At 42.6% G+C, this 12,714-nt stretch overlaps 1 protein-coding gene across 7 annotated transcripts in view; it reads left to right on the top strand.

Moving 5' to 3' along the window:
- VWF (von Willebrand factor) overlaps positions 1-12,714 on the top strand; it is a 259,168-nt gene that overhangs the window by 193,753 nt on the left and 52,701 nt on the right. For all 7 annotated transcript variants that reach the window (XM_037913656.2, XM_037913649.2, XM_043529527.1 and 4 more), the window contains one exon: positions 9,360-9,565. In XM_037913656.2, coding sequence (XP_037769584.1) covers positions 9,360-9,565 — 206 coding nt within the window. The remainder of the gene's footprint in view (positions 1-9,359; positions 9,566-12,714) is intronic.

The raw sequence follows: 12,714 nt of genomic DNA, 5'->3' as shown, positions 1-12,714 counted from the left end.
CTCTCTTTTTTTTTTTCTCCCCCCTTTCTGTGTATTTTCTGTGTATGGTTTTCCCCAGTTTTTATACTTTTGTTCTTTATCTTTATTTTTCCTTCTCATTCCCTATTCACTCTCCATCCCACAGGTTGAGAACCAACCCCTGAAGGACTTGATGTAACAAAAATGCTGTCCATCGAGCATCCACATTGCATGGCACTATACGAGGAATCACAGGGATTGTTTTTCTTCATGTTTCAGGCCCAAATTGAGTGGAGCATAGGAAAAAAAAAAAAAGAGGAAGGTGAATTTGGCCTGATCCCTGAGTTAATGTCCGTCTTCACTTTCAAAGCAAGTTTTGGAGAACATTATTGTTACAGATAAATCTTTTAAGAAACAATACACTCTGAACGTTCTATATGGCATATAATCCTAGAAAATGGAGAGAGAACATGGCCTGCCATTGCTTAGATTTGAGGACTTCAACCAGACTTTCCAAATCGCAACATCCAAGCTAGAATGCCAAAGAGGCTTCTTAACAACTTCTCTGCGCTCCTCAAATTCCCAGCGTATGATGCACTGCACCAGGACACCCAAAGAACTCCCCAGTTTAACTACTAGTTACATAAAACAGCCATTGGTGTCTTAACAATGGCATCTTCTTTTTTGAAAGCAGATGCATGTGTATAGCTGCCAAAAATAAAATGGTTGATTACTGGGACATTGTGCAGAATACATTAACGACTCAATAGACAGCGTCGCTTAATCATTCTATAACATTACAAACCTATAAACAATGGCATTCCACTAGATAAGATTTTTTCAGTGAATCCAGGCTATTTATACAGGGCTAAATTAGACACCAGCCCATATTGGGGCAATGCAGAATGGCAACACTTCAGCAGCACAATTCTTCCCTGAGCTCCCAGCTGGGCCGGGTGAATATGTCTACTTGCAACATCCCTTAAGGGGGCGTAGCATGCTCTCCATTCCATGCCAGCCCAGCACCACTGGTCAATTCAGTAGGGGCAGAGCCATGCTCCAACTTCCTTCTCCTTCTCCCCCCGCCCTCTTCGGGATGGCTGATATGGGGCACTGGTAGGAAACAGTTCTTGTGTTCATGGGAATGCATGGACTAGAACTGTAGCTGACCCTGGTGTGAGAATGCAAAGACTCCTTGTACACTCCCCACACATAGCACAGCTGCACTTAAGCAGCCCACCATCTAGCCCACAGTAAGCTGTACTAGCTGTATTACTTCAGGGCACAGAACGTGTATGACTTGAATGTGCTTACCCATTTTGTTAGGTATGTGCTGAAGAGGGCTGTAGAATTAGTATATGGTTTAATGCAAAGATCATGGAGACTCTTATCATCTTTGGGTGGAAGGGAAGCTTAGTTATCTGAAAATCTGATTGCTTATACAGCTGTTGACCTAGCCTATGAGCATTCATGTTGCAAATGAGCAATATTATAAGAAGTGTATCTTACACAGTAGCAGTGCTTTTACTTAGGAAAGGTTAGTCATCTCGGAATAGGATCTGTCCCTAAGCAAGGTTGTGTCTTTTAAAAAACAATAAAAATCTTAGGCTGCCTAGTTATTTCCAGGGTTGGCCTTGAACCAGTACTGCAGGTCCGAATGTCCATGAGCTCTGTGAATGGTTCAGTCCAGATTGCAAATTCTGGATCCATCTTCCATTGGATCCAGGCCTGGAAAAGGGCTGTGACACTGTGGGCTTCAGAAGTATAAACTGGGCCCTTCCCCAGCTTCGTCTCTAGTTCCCTCCACCTGCCTTGGGACCAACACCACCCTTGCTGCCTTTTGGGAAGGGTACCCCAGTCTTCCATTTCCCCCTACCTTGAACTCTTCAGAGTTATAAGCCAGCTTCCTCTGGGTGCTACCAGCTCTGTCCCACCCCCAGATTCCCACAGGGGTTTTCTAGTGTAAAAGTTGTTCTCATGGCATTTTTACAGTTTTGGTTGAAATCCAGATCTATATTGTAATTGGGCTAAAAATCCAAACTTCTTGTTGTGTATTTGGCTGCCTTTGGGTCTGGACAGCTCTCTGTCACCCCATTTCTTGTTAACCACCTAGCTGTGTGTATGTAAGTGATCTCTGAAGTCATCTAGCATGGTGGGTATTAAATACTTGTTTCTAAGGGCAAGCCCAAATACTCTTCTCCAGTTCTCAGAGATGGAGTGTAATCTGTAATACAGCAATGGAGAAATAAAGAACCACCAAACCCTAAAAGAGTGGTTGAGTTTGAGGGCCGTTGAGGACTGAAAAGGGAAGGAATCAGCACAGCAAGGTTTCTGGCAGTGGTTTCAGTGGATTTGGTTGCTGTGAGATATTTACTTTTGGAAACACTGCAAAGATAGTACCATTGTTAGATTGTCTTGCACATATCCTAGTAATAAATAACTTGCAGGTAGGGATATTTGAAAAAAAAATCAAATTAAATATTCCTGTTGAAAAATGGGGTTTTGTCAGAATTGAAATTTTCCAGAGGAAAAGTGGTTTGGGCAGAATTTTCTGTCAGAAAAATTGAAATGAAATATTTTGTTTCGGGTCGGCATTAATCTCTGTGTCCACCTGAGTCATCGCAATGCCTCTGGTAGTTGAAATTCTGGATTCCACATGTACCTCTTTTATTTTATGGGCCCTACTCTCCATGATCACTCTCTGTGGCTGAGCCACCACGGGGTGGCATTGGACTTCCACAGAAAGAGACCACGGTGTATCCTGAGAGACTTCCCCATGGGGGTGAATGGGGATATGAGGAGCCTAGAACTACAACTCCCATGAGGCATTGTGGTGGCTTGGGATCATGCAGAGACGCCTGTCAATTAGACCTTAAACAAAATGTTTCATTTCAGCTGAAAACTTTTCCACATTTCTGAATCAAATTTTTTCTGAACTTTTTGTTCCTTAGAATGTTTTGATATTTCTACATTTCATCCCAATTTAGGATGAAAACAAATATCAAAATATTAGAGTTTCCTGCAGGATTGAAATCCCCCCTTTTTTTAAAATCATCCCTGCTTTCAAGGATAAAAAAGGACAGATTATAAATGCCCTCACTAGGTATCAAGTGTCTTCACTTGGAATCCTTGTGTGGTATATCATGTGCACGATAGTAACATAGTCTATTTATCTATTATCTATCAATCTCTATTTATACCCTGCTCATTATTGCAGTATCTCAGCATGTAACAGAAAGAATGATCACTACATCATAAAGATCCACATCTGTTTCTGCTTTTTTTCCTGTGTTCCCTCGAGGAAAGTTGGGGATTTGTTGTTGTTGTTCCTTCTCCTGCATCTTCTGCCTTCATTCCCTTCCTTGTTTTCATTTGGCTGCATCACTATGATAGATGTTATTTATTATTATTTATTATTTATTATTTGTATTACTGTGGTGCCTCAGAGCCCTAGTCACAGACCAGCACCCAATTGTGCTAGACACTGTACAGTCACAGAACAAAATGATGGTCCTGGAGAGTTAACCTATTTATTTTATAAAAAGAAAAGGAGTACTTGTGGCACCTTAGAGACTAACAAATTTATTTGAGCATAAGCGAAATAAATAAATTTGTTAGTCTCTAAGGTGCCACAGGTCCTCCTTTTCTTTTTGCGAATACAGACTAACACGGCTGCTACTCTGAAACCTATTTATTTTATGACATCAGTGCTAATTGTGATTTTCTGTTGCAATTTAATTAATCAGTTGCAAGCAAGAGAAGCTGGCAAGCACTTGGGAACTGCAGGGCACACAGTAGTGATTCACCTTTCTGTTTGGTAATATCACTGTAACATTGGGGGGAAACCCTTTTTAAAAAATAAGTGCTGGTGACAAGTGCTGCATTAATAGCCCTGGATCGTTTATAGCACATGCAGCCAATTCCCTATAAAAATGACCTATAAAAGGTGAGTCCATGTTTACTTAGAGGGGCCATTTCCAGGGGTTTGCTCTTTCTCTGCCCCCACCCATCTCTAATATTTGGTTGTCTTCTTGGGAAGGGACAAATATGTGGCCTGAGCCCCTCACCTTTAAAGTCTTTGAGGGCTGGCCACTCCTCAGCTGGTTCCCTATACTCGAGGAAGAGGGATGGTCTAGTGGATAGGATGCTGGACTGCTCAGAGCACAGTTCAGTTTATTGTAAAGCGGACAGGTTGTCTTATTCCCGGTCTCCTGGAACCTTACCTTGAACCCCTTTATCTCATCTCTGCACTGCTGTCTGGTTGTTTCATTCCATTTTCTTCCTCTAGCTGTTGAGATATACCATTGTACAGTTCCATATTCCTCTTCGTAGCGTCAAATGGGCTTTCCTCACTTTGGCCCAAAGCTGCACCAAGATTCATGTGGCCAGGTGGCTGCATGCTGACAGATGGGCTCCTTTGAGGGCCATTATTCTGATGTTGCAAAGACCGGAGATGAGTGAAGCTGGAGACACTGCAAGCAGGGTGGGACCACAGATACTGAGCACAGGGATATGAAGGTAGAACACTCTCAGTCAGAAGTCAGAGCACAGGTAGATGACAAGATAGTACACAGGAATGGGTTCCCAGTGGGCTTTATGGGAAGGGACTGGAGAACTATATCTAATTTGTTGTGCGTGCCTGTGGCTACACATTTGCACTGCATTAACCTTGTGGTAGCAACACACCTTAAAAGCAACCTCATGGTCTGCCCTGTAACTCAGAGTGTGATGGCTGCCTCTGTGTGGCACTGATAGAGATGTCTGAATGTGTACTGTGTTCAAGAGAAAAACCAGGGTTGATCATGAGGCATAAACCTGAACTAAAGACAAGGCCTATGATTCAAGAGACCAGGTTTCAGTTCCTAGCTCACTGGTCTCCTGTGTGATCATGGGAGGTCAGGTAATCTATCCGGTATCTGAGTTCCCTATCTCTAAAATGAGGATAATACTCCTTTACCTCATAGGGGTGTTGTGCGGACAGACTCTATTACTGATTGTGAGACAGTAGTGACCAGGGCCCTACAAATACACAAAGAGATAAAGGGAAGGAAGATAGGCCCACTCCTCCCTTCTTATGGCCATGCTCACAGGGAAGGTCTTTAGAGGAGGGGCAGGAGTTCCCTGTCTGCCTTTGTCTGGCTGTAGTCCACTGGTTTCCATATGGAACGGAAAGTATTTCCAAATCTAGATGTATGGGATTATTTTACTACAGAAATCATCTGAGATCCTTGTGTCTCTATTTGGTCTGCCAGGGCAGATGTTTTCCCTTAGATCCTGCTGTCATTTCAGCACTGTCCACTGAGCTTCATTCAAGGGGGAAAGTCATGTTTTCTTTCCAAATTCCTGGAAGATTTTTAAGAATCAAACTTGCTCTAGGTAACATTTTGAAATGACTAACATTAAATCCTTCCTTAACAGCTCTCTTTTACGCTTCAGGTTTACAGCAAGCCAAGACGAGTTTCAGGGAGGAATTAAAGCAATTTCATTGATGCTGGAGGAAGTTTAATATGACACCTATTTTTATTCTTGTTTGCTGGATACTTCTGCCCTAGATGGCACAAGCCTTCTTTCTAGTTCATGATTCAGGGTTAGTTTGGAGCTTAGTCATGGCGTGAGTAGGAGATGGGGCTGCTGGAGATACAGTGCCTGAGCCATGCATAAAAGCTGGGAGAACACAGGGTGGGGTGTGGTGCTCTACTTATCTGCACTGTCCCACTTCAACCAGCTGGCATGGAAAGAGCTGGTCAGAGCAACACCTTCACTGCTCTCCATCCCCCCTAAGGGTTTTCTAGTGCCACTCTCATTGACAAACCCTTGACAGAAGTGCAAGGATAAAGATTGCACCTGCCTACTGTGCAAAGGGCTTGAGGAGGAAGGAGATAGGCTATTTGTTCCTTTTTTCCTATTTTGTGAATTACTAAGTAGTGGTCCCAGTCTAACCAAAATAAAATCTCCTTGGTTGTAACTAAGCGTATCAGACTCACACTTACTACTGCACTACAGCTGCAAGAATTTGCAGCCTCTCTGCTATTGGAGAGGCAGATCAGAAAATAAGCAAAGCAAAGTGTAATATTTTTGTTTCTTAAAGAGAATGTGGACTTACCATAGACCACAAAACACCCAGGTTCACAAATTCATAGAGATGATCCCATCATCTCTGCTCCATCACTGAACTGGCTTTCACTGAATAATAACTAAGGTCCCTGATTGGTAACGAAGGGTGAGGTCCTGAGAACCCTACTGATTACAATTAAAGATGAAGAAGCAATGGGCTTAAATTGAAGCAAGGGAGATTTAGGTTGGACATTAGGAAAAACTTCCTAACTGTCAGGGTAGTTAAGCACTGGGATAAATTGCCTAGGGAGACTGTGGAATCTCTGTCATTGGAGGTTTTTAAGAGCAGGTTAGAAAAACACCTGTCAGGGATGGTCTAGATAACACTTAGTCCTGTTTTGAGTGCATTGATTGGACAAGGTGACCTCTCAAGGTCCTTTCCAGTCCTGTGATTCTATGATTCTATCTCTGTTCCAGAGGATCTCTGTGGAAAAAGCAGAACCTGATATAGAATATCATCTTTAACTTTTACTGGGAACTTTAAAATGTCTTATTTTGCTGGGGTCAGAAACATAGTCCCAGGAGCTCATCTCTCTCTCACACACACTATTCCCCAGTAACAATAGTTATTAATAATAGCTACAGTAATTCAAAGCAAAACTGACCAGCTGCAGTATTTGTCACTGTTTAAATCTGCTGGTAAGACCCTTCAAAATTTGTTACATATTACATAGGTTTACAGGAAATTATACTGACTATTCTTTTCCCTCCTTGGAAGGAGGAAGCTGCCTTTTTAACACAGCCTGTGCAAGCTGTGACTACAATATCAATGAATAGATTGCATGGAATAATTATGTCGGCATCAGAGAAACTGGAACTCAAATTAGATTTCACATGGAATGGTGAAGGCTAACCTGGCAGAAGAACTAGTCTCCTAACTACTTGTTTTTGACCTCTGCTGTTCATTTTATTTAGAGAGTTTAAAATGATTATTTCTCTCTTTAGGACATACAATTATTCAGCATTAGAGGTGTGTAGATACTGAAACACCCAGTTGGTGAGGAGTGCTGGATTGAGAGGGTGAATGTGTGTGGGTAGTCATTGGTTTTTAATGCCACACTCATAGCAAAAGGTTCCACAGCAGAGCCTGCATTATCTGAAAATCTTGGGGGAGCAGCCAGAACTGAGGCTGTGATGGGTTAGAGGTGATAGTCATGGGCTCCTAGAATCTCCTGGTTATAATTCCACTGAGGTAAAGGAAAGTTGGGAGTGATTTTCCTGCTTTGCATGGAGTATCCCCCTTCCTTCACTCTGCCAACTCACAAATTTTGATATTGGACTGTTCAGTCTAGCAGACAAAGGTATAACAAGATCCAAGGGCTGGAAGTTGAAGCTAGACATGAAATAAGGCATAAATATTTACCAGTGAGAGTAATTAACCATTGGAACAATGGGTTGTGGTGAATTCTCCATCACTGGCAACTTTTAAATCAAGATTGGATGGGTTTTTTTAAAGATACGCTGTAGTTCAAAAGCAATTACTTTGAGGAAGTTCTGTGGCCTGTGTTATGCAGAAGGTCAGACTAGATGAATTACAGTCATCCCTTCTGGCCTTAGAATCTATTAATCTATCTTCCCTGTCACCTTGGCCTGTAGACACTTCCAGCAAATGCATTTCATATAAGCTTGTTAATTTCTTTTGCCAAGTGGTGCTGTGTCTTTCCTTGGTTATGAAAAAACAAATTTTTTTGTTTGTTTTAAATGGGAAGAGGGGAAGACATAGTTTTAAACTCTTGCCCCTCCTGTCTGCATCACACATACCCAAACACCAAATTTATCATACATTAAGGGGGAAAGTGTTTGTGGGAGTTTCTTGGAAGCGCTTCTGTGAGTCAAGGATTTGGTTTGCTGAATGAATAGAGAGGAGCTGCCTGAACCCAGCTGGCTTCTCAAATGCCAGCCAAAGAGGAGAAGGGAGGAAAGAGAGGTGCTATGGTATACGAAGTCTGCAAGGGATTTCACTATTGCTATTGAATGTGCATGGAAGGTGATCAGATGTGCTGGGCAGCAGCATAAAACCCTAAGATAGATGCCTATCGATTTGGGCAGAGAAGTCTTTGTAGGCTTGATCCAAAACCCACTACAGTCAGTGGAGAAGCATCCACTGACATTAAGAACATCCTACTCTCTTATGAAAAGTGCCATAGGATGTTTAATGTTGACAAGGGGCCAGAGCCTTAATTTTATGGCTCATTTGAAAGTTGGCATCTTCAACAGCATGAACCCCTCAGTATAAGTTTTGTTCATGGCTCAGAGAGGAGGGAATGTAGTTCTGAAACCCTCTCCATGAGTAGGACTGGAATCCAAAGGATGCCAGTTAGGGGTTAGGTTTTGGAATTCCAAAAGATGCTGTCATTGGCCTTTCTTTAGTTCCTAGGGAATATTGCCTCACACCAAATCACCAAATTCCTACAATGCCCGTCTCTCTCTTGGAGATCTCCCGATCACACTGTGTAAACATTGCTACCTTAATAAATGTAATGGTGGTCCCAAATTCTACCTTGCCTTATACCCCGGAAATAAATGGGCCAGACGCTCAACTGGTGTAAATAAGCATCTCTCTACTGAAGTCAATTGAGTTATTCCGTTTTACACCAGTTAAGAATCTGGCCCAATGATTCTGCATGGGGTATCAGTCAGGACAGAAGTTAGGCCATCAATTGTTTGACATCGGTTATAGGGTCAGATGGAACCCTTATAATCATAGAAATGTAAGGCTGGAAAGGACCTCAGGAGGTTGTCTAGTCCATCCTCTTGTGCTGAGGCAGGACCAAGTAAACCTAGACCATCCCTGATAGGAGTTTGTCCAACCTGTTCTTAAAAACCTCCAATGATGGCGATTCCACAACCTGGTAACCTATTCCAACATTTAACTATCCTTCTAGTTAGAAAGTTTTTCATAATATCTAACCTAAATCTCCTACGTTGCAGATTGAGTCAATCACTTCTTGGCCTACCCTTGGTGGATGTGGAGAACAGTTGATCCTGATTCTTTATAACAGCCCTTAACATATTTGAAGACTGATATCAGATCTCCTCAGTCTTTGTTTCTTGAGGCTAAACACACCCAGTTTTTTTAAACTTTTCTAAACCCTTTATCAAACCCTGTGTCATGTTTTCTGTTTGCTTTACAAATTTATTTTGAAAAATGTTTACCACCATGGAGGCTATAATCAATATATCCTCAAAGGCAATCAGGTTGAAAAAGTGTTAGAGAAAACTATAAGTGAAATGATTGCTTTGAGTTTCACATCTCTTCTGAAGTGTTCTCGTCCGTCTTCTTACAGCTGTAAAATGCCCCGGCTCTTTGATATATGATCACTGTCGAACAAGCTGCACAAAGCACTGTGAGAACAGCACCAGCATCAGTGTCTGCAAGGACTATCCCACAGAAGGCTGCTTCTGTCCACCCGGACAGGTGACTTTAAATAGTAATTGTGTTGACGAGGAAGTCTGCACACAATGCGTCGCCGAAGATGGAACACACCATCAGGTAGCTGTCTAGTTACTGCTTATCTACAGAGTTGTCAGGATGTGTGTTTTGACAAATGAATCTATATCTGATAAGTCTGCCTATTTTTCCCTTCAGACATTTTTTCAGTCTGCTTCCTCATGGCTGGCCGGCTGTCTGCCCCATGAAGCTCCCCCAGTGTGAAATTGGCTAGGCTCAACATAAAATTCACAGCTGGGGCTGTTGAGACCAGGAAATGCATGACAAATTTGTGTGGAAGAAGCAGGGAGGAAGATTGAGGGGAGCGGGGAATGGCATAAACTGCTATTTACTAAGAGATCTATTTCCCTCCAGCAGGCTTTTACCAGCAAACACCAGTTTAAACATAAAACTAGACTCCTGAGGTTCCTTATGCTGTGAGTGTATCTTACTTCCATGGCAAGGCACTGGGAAGGTTTCCAAGGGTTAGTCTACACTTACAGCATTGGTGCTGGAACTACACTGATGGAAGAGCTTCTCCTGTTGGAGTAGGTACTGCATCCCCCCGAGAGGCGGTAACTATATCGATGGGAAAAGCCCTCCCATCAACGTAGCACTGTCTAAACCAGAGGTTAGGTCGGTATAACCATGCTGTCAAAATCCACATCCCTGAGCAACATAACTTTACCAACATAAGTTGGCAGTGTGGACCAACCCTGAAACTTTCTCAGCAGTTAGCACAAGAGTGAGAAGAGTAGCCTGGTCCAATCTCAGGCTGTAATGTCCCCTTCCACTCAAAAATGGACAGAAAAGGAATGTTTCCTTTAATAAATCCATGGGTTCTGTCCCACTGAAAATCCACTCCCCTCAGCTAAGTGCGGGACGGGACCTCTGGCAAGCATTGAAAGGGAGGTATTACTGGTATGGTCTAAAAACCACAGAAACTGGAAATCCATGATAACAGATGGCCCCTACCAGCAGTTCTTTGTCTGACATATGGAGTGCCTGTCCCTGTATGCTCTCTTCAGGTCCCTTCCCACCACTAGCTGTATAGTGAGCCATTTTGGTACCATCTTCCACATGGTGGCTGAGTGCTGCTCCACCCTGGGAGAGGAGCCTAGTCCATGAAAGAGAAGTGAATGCTTCACTGTTAGCATGTGCAGAAATATGTCACGTGCTATGAGGTGGATTGTCCAAGGGCCATGCCAAGCTCTACCCTCCCCCTCCCCCCGCCCCAGTGCTCCCTGGCTTACACAGAGACCCATCAAGTTGTTGTTTCCTGTGTGTGCGTGCATGCCCGGTTCCCACTGAGGAAGGGAGAAGTTTTGCTCCTTTCCATGCAGGGTCTGAGCGGAGCATATACCTCTATAGTTATGGGCAAGACTCAAGAAGGTTCCGAGTCCATGTTCAGTTCTGATAATCATGTAAACTTTTACGTGCCGTATCTGAATCTTATCTAAAAGTCAATCAAACTTCTTAGGTCTGCAGCTCTGTCATGGGAGTGTAATGAGGACAGGCTTTTCTTCTTGCAGTGCATGTCTGCTTCTGGTTTGAATTCATTTTGAGATCTGGCTTGGTTCTTATTTTATGGACCATGCTTAGTGTAACAGACACACTCTTTTACATGTTGGAGAGAGAGAGAGTGTTTTAGATGGATTTCCTATTTTTCAGGCAGAACAGTAGAATTTGTTTTAATGGATGTGCACTGGTAAAAAAAAATTAGACTAATATTTCAGCAATAATGCATGTTATAGACATTTACAACTGATTAAAACAAAAGGAAGACCAGACCATCTATGCATAAAACTTCTGGAAGGGCAATTGCTCTGTTTCAATTAAGCACTGTTTACATTAATTGTCATAATGACAAAATATAAAACTATATAGCAAACTCTCGGCTGTTATGAATGATTCAGTAATGATGAAAGATGCACTTGATTTATTAAAATAGGCACTACACAACTACATTGTCAATGTAATCTTCATACTGCTTGCCAGTCCACAGCAGAAATTCTACTGATGTTAGCGTATATTAACAGTCATATATGACCCTGAGGCTGCTTAATGTGGTACGAAAGCCTTGCTTGTAACGAGCGTCTCTTGTATATTAATATGGTTTATGCATTAGTGCCACCTGCTGGTATTGTGTAAGTATTACTGTAAGAATAGGTAATGATCCATTCATTCCAGCAATGACCGTTCTTGTAGATTTGATAGTGACATATAAAGAATTTATATTAAAGAATTAATTTAATGTACATAATAGCCACAGGAAGTTTTGAAATTATTTAGGCAAGAGGGCAAAAGGCAAGCTCAAAATCAATGGCCAGATTTTTCAGAGGGGGTGCTAGGCATCTGCAGCTCCTATTAACGGCATTAGGAGTCCCGGGCGCTCAGTGCCTCTGATCAAAGAAAAATTAGGGCCAGATTTTCAATCCTGTGTTTTAAATAGTGATGCTGGACTTACCTGACCCTTTAATGGACTGGTAGACACCAGTTGCTTAACACGGGTGACCTAATGTGGATGGAGCAGAATACATTTTGATTCTGTCTCTGAAGAGAGAAAGCCACCTGACAAATGTGTTCTCTTGCACTGTGTACCATTACAAGCCTAAACCTTTTTGTTTAAGTTCTAGACTGTGCACAGCTCCCACTCATCTCAAGGACTCTAGTGCTGTCACCACAGTATTTCTGTAAGGGATGTATAGGACAGGTGCAGATTAAGGCACAAGCAGCCGTGTTAGTCTGTATTCGCAAAAAGAAAAGGAGTACTTGTGGCACCTTAGAGACTAACAAATTTATTTAAGCATAAAGTGAGCTGTAGCTCACGAAAGCTTATGCTCAAATAAATTTGTTAGTCTCTAAGGTGCCACAAGTACTCCTTGAATGTAACAGATGCAGTGATGTCCACCTGTGTCTGCACAGAGCCTGAAACGGTAGCCCTAAAAGGTACAAACTGTCACGTGCATCTCAACGGGCTGTTAACTCTGAAATCTTCTGCTTTGGGCAGCTCCACCAACACAATCCCAGCAGTCGGCTCTGTGTCTGAAGGGCCCTTGCTACTGATACCCCAACCTGGTGCTGCTGCTGCAGTGTCCTCCAGCGACACCACACAGAGAGGGTCCTCTGATCAGTTTATTGGAGGCTGAGTCCTCAGTCCTCTCGGAGAAACCCCAGCCCACCTGAAGGCAGAGTGTAGTAATCCAGGAACA

This window comes from Chelonia mydas, chromosome 1 (assembly GCF_015237465.2).
Source record: "Chelonia mydas isolate rCheMyd1 chromosome 1, rCheMyd1.pri.v2, whole genome shotgun sequence".
In the NCBI taxonomy this organism is placed as follows: Eukaryota; Metazoa; Chordata; order Testudines; family Cheloniidae; genus Chelonia; species Chelonia mydas.
Note: the sequence above shows the minus strand (reverse complement) of the source record. Positions and strands in the feature narration are given on the sequence as shown.